This window comes from Nomascus leucogenys, chromosome 21 (genome assembly GCF_006542625.1).
Source record: "Nomascus leucogenys isolate Asia chromosome 21, Asia_NLE_v1, whole genome shotgun sequence".
Lineage (NCBI taxonomy): Eukaryota > Metazoa > Chordata > Mammalia > Primates > Hylobatidae > Nomascus > Nomascus leucogenys.
The window spans coordinates 63,883,126-63,900,066 of record NC_044401.1 but is presented as its reverse complement, the minus strand read 5'-3'; the positions used below and the strand labels follow the sequence as shown (position 1 = coordinate 63,900,066).

Here is a 16,941-nt window from a genome sequence, read left to right as displayed (position 1 = left end):
AGAAAAGAATCTCTCAGTCTCAGTTATATTGCTGTGTTTAAGTTATAATTCAGAACCAAGTAATATTATATATCCATCTATACTGTAATTTTATAATTTCTAAAAGAACTTTCTAAAGTATTATTCATCATAGAAAATAGAACATGTTCAGAGGAGTTAAGTGGCTTTTCATAACCAGTCAATACGGCAGAAAAAAATCTAAAACTCAAACCTGTATGGTAGACCCAAAATCCTAAGCATCTTCTCCCATGAGTTTCCTACCTAGTTTAAAATTTAAAACTTTGCTCTCCAGAATTTTCGTCATCCAAAGAATGTTCATGTTAAATAAATAAATGTGTTCTACAGCCACAATTATTGCATTAAGCATAAAATCAGATATATCTGAAACCTTTGTAAGTTATTTGAAATTATATATGAGCATGCATTTATTTTCCCAGGTCAAACATATATTAGGACAATTTCTAAACAAATACCTATGAATTATATAATTTTGTTAATAATACCCAGAAACATGATTCAATTTCATCAATATATCTAATTCTTGTAAGTTTTGCCTTGATTTGTCCCTCAAGGCTGCAGGAAGCATATTCTATAACTGGAAGTTGTACTGATTTCTGCAAGAGGTAATCCTAGGCTTACTTCCCACCACCCAGAGACATGATGATTTCTTTTACTCATTTGTAGTCTCATTGAAGGGTCTTCTGTCTTGGTGAAGGCAGGTTTTGCAGTTCAGACAGACTTGGGTTTTATACTGTATACAATTTTGAATCCCTTGCTCCTACTTCTTACTTCTGCCATTGCTACAGTGACCAGTTCAGCACTGTGTTTCGTAAATGTAACCTGAAAGAGTGTTGTCTCAGGTGCCAAACTACTAAGTACATCTTGTTTTCTGTTTTGGGTTTTCTTTGGCTCTTTTGCGAGCCTACTCAGCATTTAAGCATGCACAGTGTGGATGTGCCAGTAGTTTACACCTGCACTACCGTTAGATGACCATGGATGGGAACTAAATCATCCTCCTTCATTTCCCTGGGTAGACAGCTCATAAAGACTGCTTAGAAGTTGACATAAGATGGAGAAAAATGGATCATGTTGGTGGTCAACTCAATAACTCAGCCTTGCATTGACTTTTTTTTCCTTCCCTGTGACTACCTTTTTTTCCTGATACTTTTCCCTTGGGCTAACATTCTCAAATGAACATGCGGAACTCAAGCCCTTTACTTAGGTTCTGCTTTTAGGGTTCAAATTGTGGCTTCCCTGTTTTCTACCATGGCATCTTGAACAGGTTACCTAACATCTCTACGATAATCCACTGAAAGGTTGTAGAGGGAATTAAGTGCAATTACAAGTATAAAGCGTCTGGCTTGCCACACAGCCTGAGAGTCCAAGGGAAACGTCATATACTTCTATATATCCAAGGACAGAACTAAATAAAGGAGAGGGATTAATTGGCACCTCCAGGCAGTTTCCAGTCAGTTTGTGAAAGAGATATTCATGTGAAAACATTTAATTTCCAACCCGCCTATTTCCATAAATGATGGTAAAAATAATACAATCTTACTTTCACATCAATTATGCCAGTTTCTTGTTGTCTCAGTACTAAGAAGAACTTTCTCAAATTAACGAAAATTTGGAAAACTCACACCCAGAATTAAAGTAAGATACTGAACCTGTATAAAACTCCAAACGTTCACCATTCCTTGTCAAGAGTTTTATCTAGGAAAAAAGAATACTGGATTATCTTTCTACCAAAATGCAAGGAGGCTCATGTTTGATTTATGCTTCAAGGTATTGAGCTGCAATTTTGTCTGAAATAGATACAGATTTATTACTTTTAGTTTAGAACAAATGTAATCAGTGAACTTTCAGATTTATTACACAGGTTCAGATTTGATATACATTTTCTAACTTGACCTATGTTCTAATATTTAGCACGGATTTATTCCTTGGCCCTGTTCTACATTTTGCCCTTTTCCCACAGCTCCCAAGTTGTTATACAGGTGCAGCAAAATGACAGATGACAAACATTTAACTTGAGCCAAATGCCCAATCATATTTCCAACAGGATTTCTGTCAACCGACATTGAAGCTCCTGCATTTCCCCTCCCTCAAATCATGTGTGTGCAATCCAACTGGCCCCAGTTAGCCTTGTCCTTCTCATCTCTACAGCCCTTGTAATGTAGCATAATGTCTTGGATAATTGCCTTACCAAACAGTTGCACTTGCCTTTTTGAAACAGCTCCTCCAGAATGGGAACAGAAAATCCAAAATACATACCTCTCTATCTATGACAACTTGCTCTGGGAATGTAAAGCTAGTGGAAAGCCAAACCCTTGGTACACATGGTTAAAAAATGGTGAACGACTCAACCCAGAGGTAAGCAACTATGTCGATATTAAAAGTTTACCTACTCTACTAGGTAAATTTTGTTACTAACAGTACTGGTAACTAACAGAAACAGCTAATGTTAATGGAGTCTTTAGTATGTTCCAGGAAAGGATGCATCCACTGATTTATTTAATCTTTAAATAAACTTGCAAAGTAACCCATCTTTCAAAAGAGAAAAATAAGTGTAGACAAGACAAATAACTTTCACAAAATCACACAGTTAGTCAGTAATAGATTCACATTTAAATATCATCATCATCATCACCTTCATCATCGACACAGACAACACTTATTAAACTCTCATATGAGCCAAGCCCTGTGTTAAATATTTTTCTGTGCATTACCTTATTGCATCCTCATGAAAACATTATGAGAGAGATACAATTATTATTCTTTTACGTAAATGAAGAAAACGAGTTTCAAAGAGGTTAGACTACTTGTTTAAGGTCACACAGCAGCTAGTAAATGTTAGAATTAGCATTTTAAACTTTCATTTTGGTCTGATATCAGGACCCAATCTCTTAGTCACTACCCAGTATTTTGCTTTTATGAACACTAACGACTGTCTTTAAGCCCCTAGGAAAGTAAATAACTAAGGCAGTTATCCACATTTCTCAATTCAAAGCATACTTTCTTCTACAAAACCTAGAAAATGAAAGAGCTGTTTTATACCTATTAAATTATCCAGATCATTGTGTTAATTCTCCATTTTACTTTGCACATGTAGGCATAGCCAGAGACACAAAGAACATCTGTTGTTTGGAAGCTGAATATAATGCTGTTCTTTGTTTCAGCATCAGTGAAATTTTCTCCCTGCATGCCTTTTGCATATAGCATTCTGTTTCCTCCAGCCTATTTTCCTTTTCCTTAGAGGATGGTAATACATACCTTGAAATATTTAGTCTTAAGTTGCATTTGTACTATTAATTATGTCATTATGTGCACTCAAAATTGTATTTCTATACCCCAAATGGGGTTCTGTAACAGATTTTGGCTGTTTAGGCACACTTTATAGCAATTTGTAGAAAGGAAGGATTTAGCTACTCCAACTCAGGACTCAATTAGAAAATCATCCCATTATCACATTTCAAATGTTTTTGAAACTTTTGGAAAATGGAAAGCCAAGGCAATGTTCTAGTCATGATATACATATCTAACATTATTGTTAACCATGTTTTCTGGAAAAATTAGGATGGTGGAGTATTCCAAATTATTATGTATACCAAGTAACAGAAAGTTAACATACATTTTACGCAAAGTATGTCAATTGTCAAAGAAATGAGATAACATAAAACACACTAGTAACCACTAAAATTATCCTAAACATATTTTCGTTTTTTAAACTTAAAAATGCTGCTCGGTATCTAGTAGCGTATTAATACACCAAATTATCAGATCTCATAGATATACACAAATGTTGTTTAATAACATATTCTGGTTAAGAGAATGCTACATTAACATACTAGCATCTTTATATGCCTTTTCCTTTATTAGGAGAGAATTCAAATAGAAAATGGGACACTCATCATAACGATGCTGAATGTGTCAGATTCTGGTGTCTACCAATGTGCTGCAGAAAACAAATATCAGATAATTTATGCAAATGCTGAATTGAGAGTTTTAGGTAAGTCATTTATTTACAACCAACAAATTCAAAATGACATTTTAACAAGCTGTAATTATACATAATCCCAACCCAATTTTTTTGTAAATTAGAAATTGCTGTCCCATCAAATAATGGGAAATGTCTAAATTAGGTTTTTACAAAATTCAAGGTGTTAATTATTATTCTGCTTGGGCAATGCACTGGGGCTTGAGAAAAAAACCCACCACTGGGTGCATCCAAACCAGAGGAAGCTCTTCCAAAGCTGATTCTAGCATGAATTTTTGAGTATAACTCAAAGAATATCTATTAGGAATATTTTCAGCTGCAAATTAAAAAGTAATAAAAAAATCACAATTCACAGTGACTAAAAGAAACAGTAATTTATTTTATCTTTTAACAAGAGGGGCATTGACTGCCAGGTATGGCACCTCAACTTGATAATGTTATTCTTTACACCTTCCCTTCAGGATCAAAGCCTCATGGTTTCAAGATGGCTGCTCTAGTTATAGAAATCAAGTCTATGCTCAAGGCAAAAGAAGAGAGAGGTTACAGAACTAATCACATTTATCTCTTTTATTAGAAAAGCAGAATTTCCCTTAGCTTCCACAGCAAACTTTTTTATGTCATTAACTACAGTTCTGTCACATGACCATCCAGACATCAAGAGGAGATAGAAAAATAAGTCCTTATAGTGGAAAGTGCTGAGATTAAAGCAATTTGAGAATGATATTTTGGGAAATCCAACCAGTGGTGTCTGCCACAATAAATGACTCATTGATAATTTTCAACCCAAGGGTTTCTTAGTGGTAGGAAGAACAGAGGAGATAAAAGAGAGGAAGGATCAAACAACAAGACACAAAGTTTTATGAGCTTATGGGTGATGAGTACTCATTCATTTGCTCATTCTGTCACTACTGTTTGATTGAACATTTATTATGTACTGAGCCATATCAAAATGAAGTGATCTTTATCTTCACTCAGCCTATAATTTCAAGGAGAAAAATGTGTCAGATTTAAAATATGGCAATTCTTATGGCTAAGAATTGAGGAGTTGCTATCATTGCACATGACAAGTTGAACATAACCTAAATTGAGGACATTCCCTTTAATCTAAGATTAGAAAAAAAAAACATGCATCAGTAAGGTGAAGGGTAGAGAAGCAACATCTGAAAACCCCAGAAGCAAGAAAGCATGGCATATCCGAAACAACTTCAGTTCACTTAAGCTTTAGATTAGAAATGGAGATTGGACACATGGATTCCAACATTCACGAAGTTGGAAAGATTTAGATGCACCCTGATAGCCTAATAATTTCTAGTCCTTATGAACTGGCATTTGTTCAACATATATTTAGTGGGGAAAAAACCGACATAGTGATACAGCATTTCTGATTTATTTCAATAGTATTTTATTGCTAATAGCAATAAAATATTTCTGATTTATTTCAGTTGCTAATCATAAAATACCACTGAAATAAATCAGATTGATATATATACATATATAAATCACATATATATGTATATATGTGTATATATGTATATGTGTGTTTCTTCAACATCATATGTTCCATTACTTATATACATATACAATAAATCAGAAATACACATATATACATTTATGTGTATATATGTGTATATATATGGGTATACATGTATGTGTATACATATATATAGGTACACATGTATGTGTATACATATATATGTGTATGTGCTTGTGTTTCTGATTTATCATATGTATGTATATGACATATATGATCATTGTTTTGGCTGGAATAGACTTTCCTGGTCAGAATTAAAATTCCTTCTTCAGCCTCTTATGAAACCATCTTCATCCTCTTTGTTGTAAATGCTATCAGAAAAGTGACTTTGTCTAACTTGCCTCCTCCCTACCACTTGCTTTTATTATTGCAATGACCACCAACAAAACAAAGATAAGTTGCATTTATTGAGCCTACACTTTGTGCCAGGCACTATACTATAGTCCCCTGCAACTGTTATGTCATTTAATCTCCACACTAACTTCCTAAGTTAATATCTATTGTCATCTTCATTTTACAAACAAAACATAAACTCTAAAATGTTAAGTGAGTATTTGGTCCGAGAACACCTTGAGCAAAGTAACTTGAAAAGAGGTTACAGCTATAAATATTAGATTCTGTCTAGCATAGCAAGTCACCCCTGGAGTCACACTACATGTTAACTGAGTAATGAAACAATTTTGTTTTTAATTTTGTTTTTAGCCTCAGCTCCAGATTTCTCCAAAAGTCCAGTTAAAAAAAAGTCTTTTGTTCAAGTTGGTGGGGATATTGTTATCGAATGCAAACCAAATGCTTTTCCCAGGGCAGCTATCTCTTGGAAAAGAGGAACGGAGACCCTTAGACAAAGCAAAAGGTAAACAAGTCTTTATTTTTAAAAATATTTTTAAGTGTTTGTAATATAACATCTTCCAAATTTTTAGATTTTAGTAGGCCTTTCAAAATTTCCCCTTTTATGATAAACTTTCATTGGCATACCTAGAGATGCCAGCATTCTTCTTATCATAGTTAAATAGTAAAAAACAAAAGGATCTTATAAAATGAATACCTGTTTGTATAAGTTAACTGCCATATTTTCAGTGCATGCACTTGTAATAGATAGATTTTTAAAAATCTTTTAAGACCTTTTTCTACATTTAGTTTGAAGGCTCTTTCCTGAACCAGCCTGCTGAGAAATCAGTGCGAAGAACATTTCACAAAGGAGAGAGACACTCATTGGCACACACCTGGTGTTGTGGTTTTTAAATAGTCACACAGGTGTTCACCCCATGACAAAATGAATTCACCACATGAAGAAACGTAGAGAGGTTCCTATAGAGAAGGAAGAGAGGTTTCCTTCCATAATGGATGCAGTTGAGAAACCCTAGGTCAGCACTGGCATGTTTTCTAGGAGAGTTTGACAGAAAAAAAACAAAACAAAAAAAACAGGTGTTTTTCTCTACTTGTAATATCTTTTATTCTACTGTACTGTAGAGCCTTGTATACATGAGGTGACTAGACCACAGATGCTGCTCCCTTTTAATGACTCACATGTGTTACTATATAATCAGATATGCAATTAAATCCTAATGTGAACGAGCCATTGTGCTAAAGATATGAAAATAGTCCCTTTAGTTCAATGAGCTCTTCTTCGGCATCATATGTTCCATGACTTGTATGCATACCAGGATGGGCAGGTGAAAGGCCAGGTGAAAGAAAGGACAACTGAAGTGTGTTAAAAAATGACAATTGTTAGTCTTGGAAGAAATGACTGTAATGGACTAGAAAGTGAGTTCCATACCTAAAAGCGATAGTCACAACTCCAAATTCTGTCAACTGGTTTTCTTGCGGGAAATGAGAACTAGGTTTGTAGAACTTCCAATGTTTCAGAGAAAGCTGGAAATCTGCATTCTGGTATTGAATCTCCCATGCCAGAAAAAAGTGGCCATAGCCTGAATGCAGGGACATCATTTTATCACTTCTAATCCCAAGAATCATTTGTGCCCGAGGAAAAAAAGATAGGATAAAACAAACAAAAGCAGGGGTCTCTTGTGGTTTGTGTAGAGTCCCTTTGTGGTTATAACTGCTGCCTTGAAGATCCTTTCCATTTACACAACGAGATGTACATCAGAGAGCCCCATTCTAGGGCATTCTTTCTTTCCTTATTCTCTGCATTTCTTTACATCCCTGGACTAAAGCTTTTCCCAGGACAGGAATTATGTCACATTCATCTTTGTATGTCCTGTGCCTTGGCACAGAACCAAAACTTAATAAATAGCTGTGGAATAAAAGAATGAATCAAAAAGGGTGAATATGTAAGTCATTGCCAGCTTTACAGAAAGGCTGTTCTTGGGGAAATCCCTCAAGACATAAGAACAGGTGCTTCAGAACTAAGGTGAAAGAAAAGATGAAAGGAAACCTGTTGTCCTGACTCAGGTTGGGTCTCTTCTTCTGTGTGCATTGCCTGGGAGATTTGCTCCCAACAAATTTAGATGTGAATTCTTTTTAAATGTTTCCTCATTCATTCCTAAAATCGAATCAAGGTTTGAATACACTGTTGTGGAAGAGAAAAACATAAGAGATCCTGCAGTATCAAACACAGCTCCTTGTACTGAGGGTCTGGACAAATTGATTAACTGTGCCTTATTTAATGAAGTAACTCACCCAAAGAGCAGAATGATGGCATTTACCTTTCACAACCTTTAAAGGTCCAAACACGAAGTATGTGGGAATGAGAAAGAAAAGGAAGAGGAGAATTTGAGTAAAGCTAAGATAATGAGAAAAAAAAAAAAAAACTAAGATAAGAAAAAAAAAACCACGAGGAAAACTGCTTTTTAAAACAACTTTTCAGGTTTTTGTTTTATTTTATTTTGCCCCATATAGAATAAATTTTGGATCATTTTAGCCTCACCACAGTTACTAATAGTCATATCAGTTCAGCATTGTCTCTCTGTGATTAAGGGAATGAACCCTGTGAGTTCTATTTATACATTATTCTTTCATTCTATCTTTTCATTGCTTTAGGGTTTCACTGCAGGTCTTAACAAAAGAAAACATACATACAAACAAACAAATTATCTCCTGACTGTGCATTCTTAAAAGTTGAAAATAATTGAGCTCTAGCAGAATGTAGTAATTACAGTCACTACATCTCCACCTGGTAGAGATTACACTGAGCAGTAAATTTTTTTTAAAATTTTTATTTTTTTTATTATACTTTAGGTGTTAGGGTACATGTGCACAATGTGCAGGTTTGTTACATATGTATCCATGTGCCATGTTGATTTCCTGCACCCATTAACTCGTCATTTAGCATTAGGTATATCTCCTAATGCTGTCCCTCCCCCCTCCCCCAACCACACAACAGTCCCCGGAGTGTGATGTTCCCCTTCCTGTGTCCATGAGTTCTCATTGTTCAATTCCCATCTATGAGTGAGAACATGCAGTGTTTGGTTTTTTGTCCTTGCGATAGTTTACTGAGAATGATGGTTACCAGTTTCATCCATGTCCCTACAAAGGACATGAACTCATCATTTTTTATGGCTGCATGGTATTCCATGGTGTATATGTGCCACATTTTCTTAATCCAGTCTATCGTTGTTGGACATTTGGGTTGGTTCCAACTCTTTGCTACTGTGAATAGTGCCGCAATAAACATACGTGTGCATGTGTCTTTATAGCAGCATGATTTATAGTCCTTTGGGTATATACCCAGTAATGGGATGGCTGGGTCAAATGGTATTTCTAGTTCTAGATCCCTGAGGAATCGCCACACTGACTTCCACAATGGTTGAACTAGTTTACAGTCCCACCAACAGTGTAAAAGTGTTCCTATTTCTCCACATCCTCTCCAGCACCTGTTGTTTCCTGACTTTTTAATGATGGCCATTCTAACTGGTGTGAGATGGTATCTCACTGTGGTTTTGATTTGCATTTCTCTGATGGCCAGTGATGATGAGCATTTCTTCATGTCTTTTTTGGCTGCATGAATGTCTTCTTGTGAGAAGTGTCTGTTCATGTCCTTTGCCCACTTTTTGATGGGGTTGTTTGTTTTTTTCTTGTAAATTTGTTTGAGTTCATTGTAGATTCTGGATATTAGCCCTTTGTCAGATGAGTAGGTTGCAAAACTTTTCTCCCATTCTGTAGGTTGCCTGTTCACTCTGATGGTAGTTTCTTTTGCTGTGCAGAAGCTCTTTAGTTTAATTAGATCCCATTTGTCAATTTTGGCTTTTGTTGCCATTGCTTTTGGTGTTTTAGACATGAAGTCCTTGCCCACGCCTCTGTCCTGAATGGTATTGCCTAGGTTTTCTTGTAGGATTTTAATGGTTTTAGGTCTAACATGTAAGTCTTTAATCCATCTTGAATTAATTTTTGTATAAGGTGTAAGGAAAGGATCCAGGTTCAGCTTCCTACATATGGCTAACCAGTTTTCCCAGCACCATTTATTACATAGGGAATCCTTTCCCTATTTCTTGTTTTTGTCAGGTTTGTCAAAGATCAGATAGTTGTAGATATGCGGCATTATTTCTGAGGGCTCTGTTCTGTTCCATTGATCTATGTCTCTGTTGTGGTACCAGTACCATGCTGTTTTGGTTACTGTAGCCTTGTAGTATAGTTTGAAGTCAGGTAGCGTGATGCCTCCAGCTTTGTTCTTTTGGCTTAGGATTGACTTGGCGATGCGGGCTCTTTTTTGGTCCCATATGAACTTTAAAGTAGTTTTTTCCAATTCTGTGAAGAAAGTCATTGGTAGCTTGATGGGGATGGCATTGAATCTATAAATTACCTTGGGGAGTATGGCCATTTTCACGATATTGATTCTTCCCACCCATGAGCATGGAATGTTCTTCCATTTGTTTGTATCCTCTTTTATTTCATTGAGCAGTGGTTTGTAGTTCTACTTGAAGAGGTCCTGCGCATCCCTTGTAAGTTGGATTCCTAGGTATTTTATTCTCTTTGAAGCAATTGTGAATGGGAGTTCACTCATGATTTGGCTCTCTGTTTGTCTGTGATTGGTGTACAAGAATGCTTGTGATTTTTGTACATTGATTTTGTATCCTGAGACTTTGCTGAAGTTGCTAATCAGCTTAAGGAGATTTTGGGCTGAGACAATGGGGTTTTCTAGATATACAATCATGTCATCTGCAAACAGGGACAATTTGACTTCCTCTTTTCCTAATTGAATACCTTTATTTCCTTCTCCTGCCTGATTGCTCTGGCCAGAACTTCCAGCACTATGTTGAATAGGAGTGGTGAGAGAGGGCATCCCTGTCTTGTGCCAGTTTTCAGAGGGAATGCTTCCAGTTTTTGCCCATTCAGTATGATATTGGCTGTGGGTTTGTCATAGATAGCTCTTATTATTTTGAGATATGTCCCATCAATACCTAATTTATTGAGAGTTTTTAGCATGAAGGGTTGTTGAATTTTGTCAAAGGCCTTTTCTGCATCTATTGAGATAATCATGTGGTTTTTGTCTTTGGTTCTGTTTATATGCTGGATTACATTTATTGATTTGCGTATGTTGAACCAGCCTTGCATCCCAGGGATGAAGCCCACTTGATTGTGGTGGATAAGCTTTTTGATGTGCTGCTGGATTCAGTTTGCCAGTATTTTATTGAGGATTTTTGCATCAATGTTCGTCAAGGATATTGGTCTGAAATTCTCTTTTTTGGTTATGTCTCTGCCAGGCTTTGGTATCAGGACGATGCTGGCTTCATAAAATGTGTTAGGGAGGATTCCCTCTTTTTCTATCGATTGGAATAGTTTCAGAAGGAATGGTACCAGTTCCTCCTTGTACCTCTGGTAGAATTCGCTGTGAATCCATCAGGTCCTGGACTCTTTTTGGTTGGTAAGCTATTGATTCTTGCCACAATTTCAGAACCTGTTATTGGTCTATTCAGAGATTCAACTTCTTCCTGGTTTAGTCTTGGGAGGGTGTATTTGTCGAGGAATTTATCCATTTCTTCTAGACTTTCTAGTTTATTTGCATAGAGGTGTTTGTAGTATTCTCTGATGGTAGATTGTATTTCTGTGGGATCAGTGCTGATATCCCCTTTTTCATTTTTTATTGCATCTATTTGATTCTTCTCTCTTTTCTTCTTTATTAGTCTTGCTAGCGGTCTATCAATTTTGTTGATCTTTTCAAAAAACCAGCTCCTGGATTCATTAATTTTTTTGAAGGGTTTTTCGTGTCTCTATTTCCTTCAGTTCTGCTCTGATTTTAGTTATTTCTAGCCTTCTGCTAGCTTTTGAATGTGTTTGCTCTTGCTTTTCTAGTTCTTTTAATTGTGATGTTAGGGCGTCAATTTTGGATCTTTCCTGCTTTCTCTTGTGGGCATTTAATGCTATAAATTTCCCTCTACACACTGCTTTGAACGTGTCCCAGAGATTCTGGTATGTTGTGTCTTTGTTCTCGTTGGTTTCAAAGAACATCTTTATTTCTGCCTTCATTTCATTACGTACCCAATAGTCATTCAGGAGCAGGTTGTCCAGTTTCCGTGTAGTTGAGTGGTTTTGAGTGAGTTTCTTAATCCTGAGTTCTAGTTTGATTGCACTGTGGTCTGAGAGACAGTTTGTTATAATTTCTGTTCTTTTACATTTGCTGAGGAGAGCTTTACTTCCAACTATGTGGTCAATTTTGGAATAGGTGTGGTGTGGTGCTGAAAAAAATGTATATTCTGTTGATTTGGGGTGGAGAGTTCTGTAGATGTCTGTGAGGTCCACCTTGTGCAGAGCTGAATTCAATTCCTGGATATCTTTGTTAACTTTCTGTCTCATTGATCTGTCTAATGTTGACAGTGGGGTTTTAAAATCTCCCATTATTATTGTATGGGAGTTTAAGTCCCTTTATAGGTCACTCAGGACTTGCTTTATGAATCTGGGTGCTCCTGTATTGGGTGCATATATATTTAGGATAGTTAGCTCTTCTTGTTGAATTGATCCCTTTACCATTATGTAATGCCCTTCTTTGTCTCTTTTGATCTTTGTTGGTTTAAAGTCTATTTTATCAGAGACTAGGATTGCAACCCCTGCCTTTTTTTGTGTTCCATTTGCTTGATAGATCTTCCTCCATCCCTTTATTTTGTGTCTCTGCATGTGAGATGGGTTTCCTGAATACAGCACAGTGATGGGTCCTGACTCCTTATCCAGTTTGCCAGTCTGTGTCTTTTAATTGGAGCATTTAGCCCATTTACATTAAACGTTAATATTGTTATGTGTGAATCTGATCCTGTCATTATGATGTTAGTTGTTTATTTTGCTCGTTAGTTGATGCAGTTTCTTCCTAGCCTCGATGGTCTTTACAATTTGGCATGTTTTTACAGTGGCTGGTACCGGTTGTTCCTTTGCATGTTTCGTGCTTCCTTCAGGAGCTCTTCTAGGGCCGGCCTGGTGGTGACAAACTCACTCAGCATTTGCTTGTCTGTAAAGTATTTTATTTCTCCCTCACTTATGAAGCTTAGTTTGGCTGGATATGAAATTCTGGGTTGAAAATTCTTTTCTTTAAGAATGTTGAATATCGGCCCCCACTCTCTTCTGGCTTGTAGAGTTTCTGCTGAGAGATCAGCTGTTAGTCTGATGGGCTTCCCTTTGTGGGAAACCCGACCTTTCTCTCTGGCTGCCCTTAACATTTTTTCCTTCATTTCAACTTTGGTGACTCTGACAATTATGTGTCTTGGAGTTGCTCTTCTCGAGGAGTATCTTTGTGGCATTCTCTGTATTTCCTGAATCTGAATGTTGGCCTGCCTTGCTAGATTGGGGAAGTTCTCCTGGATAATATCTTGCAGCGTGTTTTCCAACTTGGTTCCATTCTCCCTGTCATTTTCAGGTACACCAATCAGACGTAGGTTTGGTCTTTTCACATAGTCCCAAATTTCTTGGAGGCTTTGTTCATTTCTTTTTATTCTTTTTTCTCTAAACTTCCCTTCTCTCTTCATTTCGTTCATTTCATCTTCCATCAGCGATACCCTTTCTTCCAGTTGATCGCATCTGCTACTGAGGCTTCTGCAATCTTCGCGTAGTTCTCGAAACTTGGCTTTCAGCTCCATCAGGTCCTTTAAGCCCTTCTCTCCATTGGTTATTCTAGTTATCCATTCTTCTAATTTTTTTTCCAAGTTTTTAACTTCTTTGCTATTGTTTTGAATTTCCTCCCGTAGCTCAGAGTAGTTTGATCGTCTGAAGCCTTCTTCTCTCAACTCGTCAAAGTCATCCTCCGTCCAGCTTTGTTCCGTTGCTGGTGAGGAACTGCGTTCCTTTGGAGGAGGAGAGGTGCTCTGCTTTTTAGAGTTTCCAGTTTTTCTGCTCTGTTTCTTCCCCATCTTTGCGGTTTTATCTACTTTTGGTCTTTGATGATGGTGATGTACAGATGGGTTTTTGGTGTGGATGTCCTTTCTGTTTGTTAGTTTTCCTTCTACCAGACAGGACCCTCAGCTGCAGGTCTGTTGGAGTTTACTAGAGGTCCACTCCAGACCCTGTTTGGCTGGGTGTCAGCAGCGGTGGCTGCAGAACTGCAGATTTTCGTGAGACCACAAATTCAGCTGTCTGATAGTTCCTCTGGAAGTTTTGTCTCAGAGGAGTACCCAGCCAAGTGAGGTGTCTGTCCCTCCTGGGTGGGGGGAGTTCCTCCCAGTTAGGCACTGAGCAGTAATTTTCAAAAGGTCACACAGTCAACTCCATGAATCTATGTCCCTGCACACTTTCTAGCCTGTCCCTTCTTCTGTTGCCATCTGATCTGACTGGCTTTATTAAGTGCATGGCTTCAAGCTGTTTGTTGAGAAATACAGCATCTATGCTTCTGTTTGTGTTGGCCTATTGCCTTTTTTATAGTCTTATCATGGGACTTCCAAACAGACTGAGGTAAAAAATTACAGTAGTGATAAAAAAGAAAGAAAGAGAGAAAGAAAGGAAGGAGGGAAGGAAGGAAGGAAGGAAGGGGCGAGCAAGGAATGAAGGAGGGAGGGAAGGGAGGAAGGCAAAGAGGGGGCAAGAAAGAAAAAGAGAGAGGAAGCAGGAAGGGCAAGAAGGGTCACTGCTCTTTACTATAGATGTGGTGTGATATAGTAAAAAGATTTCAGCCCCCACCCTGTTGAGGGCATGACTTTGGGAAAGTCATTTGTCTTCTATAGATCTTCATATGTAAAGTGAGTTAGAAGTACTTCATTTTTCTAAAAGAGGAGAGAAAGTCAAATGGTTTCTTCAAGCCTGTTCAGGCCCAAGGTTGATTATTTCTTCTACACCTTTGGTCTCAACCATTACATGGTAGCCAAATTCTTTTTTCCCTAATCAGAACCCCCTCTTCTTTTTCAGAAGAGTGTTGACAGAACAGATCCTAAATCCTAGCAAAGTAGCTACATTTAGCTTTCAAATTGTCATGGCTTTAAGAAGACAATATTAACGAAAGCTTTGGAGAAGACAATATTAAAATAGCAGTTAATTTCACAAAATATGTTTTCTTACATTTGAATACATAAAAAAGTTCATTTGATTGAGTATGTATGTGTGTATTTGTGTGGGTGGGGTGTGGGTAGATGGGTATTTAGGAATTGGCATCCTATTTCCAAAGCAAACGAAATTAAATGTATTAGGAACCAGGGACAGAGTATTGCACATAAAGGTTGACTGGGCAATTTATTTTTAGATTTGATTACAAATGCAGGGGTTATTGCATGTGTACATACACTGTTCAATGCTATATTTGAAAGGAGCACTAGAGATAATATAGCCCATTTTCTGAATTTACAGTGTCGGATCCTAAACTCAAACACAGAACACTGACCCCAGTACACATTTTTTAATGCCACACCAGACCAATTATTTCACTCAAATAGCAATATATATATCACTTCTACCATCTCATACCTCTGTTAAAACATGACACAGTTTTATATGTATGAAGAATAAAAGAGTCAGATATAGAATAAAAGTTCAAAATTTTACAGTGATTCCAAGTAGAAATAGTTTCTAGTTCTTGACCTTGGAAATACCTATGTGAGGAAATGTACATTTTTAGTTTCTGTTATAAAACTTCTATATAGTACTGTCTACTTTGAAATTTCATTGTCACTAACTCTTGCAGCCAATAAAGTATAACTACCTAGAGATGGTTGAAAGGGCTCTAAAGAAACCTATTCAAAGTAATCAGACTGAATTTCTAACTTATCAAAAATGGTGGCAGTATATATATTTTGACAATTTCTTCTAGTCTTACATAAATTGAAACAGCGTCCATCACACAGCCAGTAAGTGAAGAAGCTTAGACTTGGTGCCAAGTCTTCCATCTCTGTATTCACGTCTTTTCCTCTCTATGGATAATGGAGAACCCACTCAGCTCTTCAGTTTTTGAAAGGCTATTGTCACATGATTCAATGTAATTTGATGTGTTGATAATTCAGATTAAGTAACATTTCTCAATACAGTGAACATGTTTCTTATTAGCCTATGTGCCATAATTGAAGTCTTGGCTGTTTTAAGAGTTCTCTTCCTAAAGCAAGGATCTATATTTATAGCAGCCTGTCAGAGAAGAAAAGTATTTCTGGAACCAAAACTAGGTAGATGGCATTACAGAGTCCAAAGACTGCCTGGTTTCCTGCTAGGAATGAATGGTCATGCAACATCTGTCTCATTCTTTTTAGACCCACCAGTGGTTTAGAAATAGCACTTATATTGAAGAGAAGCAAAAGGCATATTCCTGCAGGAGAAACCAGGAAGTATTGGGAATTAGAAAACAGGGGTTGTGGTCTCAGATCTATCACTGATAAGTGGCATGACTTGAGTAGAAATGCTAGACTCATTTTTTTTTTTTTTTGAGGCCACTGTTTCCTGGATTTATCTTAAGATGAAATAATAGGAAAACAACTTTAGGAAATATTATATACTATATTCATGTAGTGTCTGCTTGCACAGAGATTACATTTTAGAAATCAATAGAAAACCTTAGCCCAGGAGGTTGAAATTGAAAGTTCTATCTTAGTTTTAACTTTATATATGTTTTAATGATTTGCTTGGGTGACCAAGTGACTGAGCCAAACATGGCAATTGCTGTGAACTGTCAAAACAGCTAAAATGATTTGCTTGGTTGGATTCAGAGTTTACAGAGAGCCCTATCAGCTAGGCTGTAAGCTCCATGAAGGCACTGAGCACCATTCTTTAATTCACAATTATAGGCCTAGCATCCACCACAAACCTGGAATATAGCACACATTCAATAAATATTTTCTGTGTTGCTAAATTAATAAAAGTTAAAATTTAGTTTGTTTAACTAATTTTAGAGATTTTGCAGCTAAGCCAAAAACTTTAATAATTAATAGACCAATGATATGATTATTCATTTATTAATTTCTTCATTCATTCTGCAAATATTTGCTGAACACCTATTATAACCTAACTGGGTGCTTGGGATAAAATGTTAAGCCAGATAGCCACGTGACATATAACATTCTTCTTG

General features: G+C 36.8%; 1 protein-coding gene across 3 annotated transcripts in view; it reads left to right on the top strand.

Moving 5' to 3' along the window:
- Positions 1-16,941, top strand: part of CNTN6 (contactin 6) — a 338,762-nt gene that overhangs the window by 240,975 nt on the left and 80,846 nt on the right. For all 3 annotated transcript variants that reach the window (XM_030802180.1, XM_030802181.1, XM_030802182.1), the window contains 3 exons: positions 2,237-2,373; positions 3,880-4,009; positions 6,231-6,381. In XM_030802180.1, the coding sequence (XP_030658040.1) occupies positions 2,237-2,373; positions 3,880-4,009; positions 6,231-6,381 (418 nt within the window). The remainder of the gene's footprint in view (positions 1-2,236; positions 2,374-3,879; positions 4,010-6,230; positions 6,382-16,941) is intronic.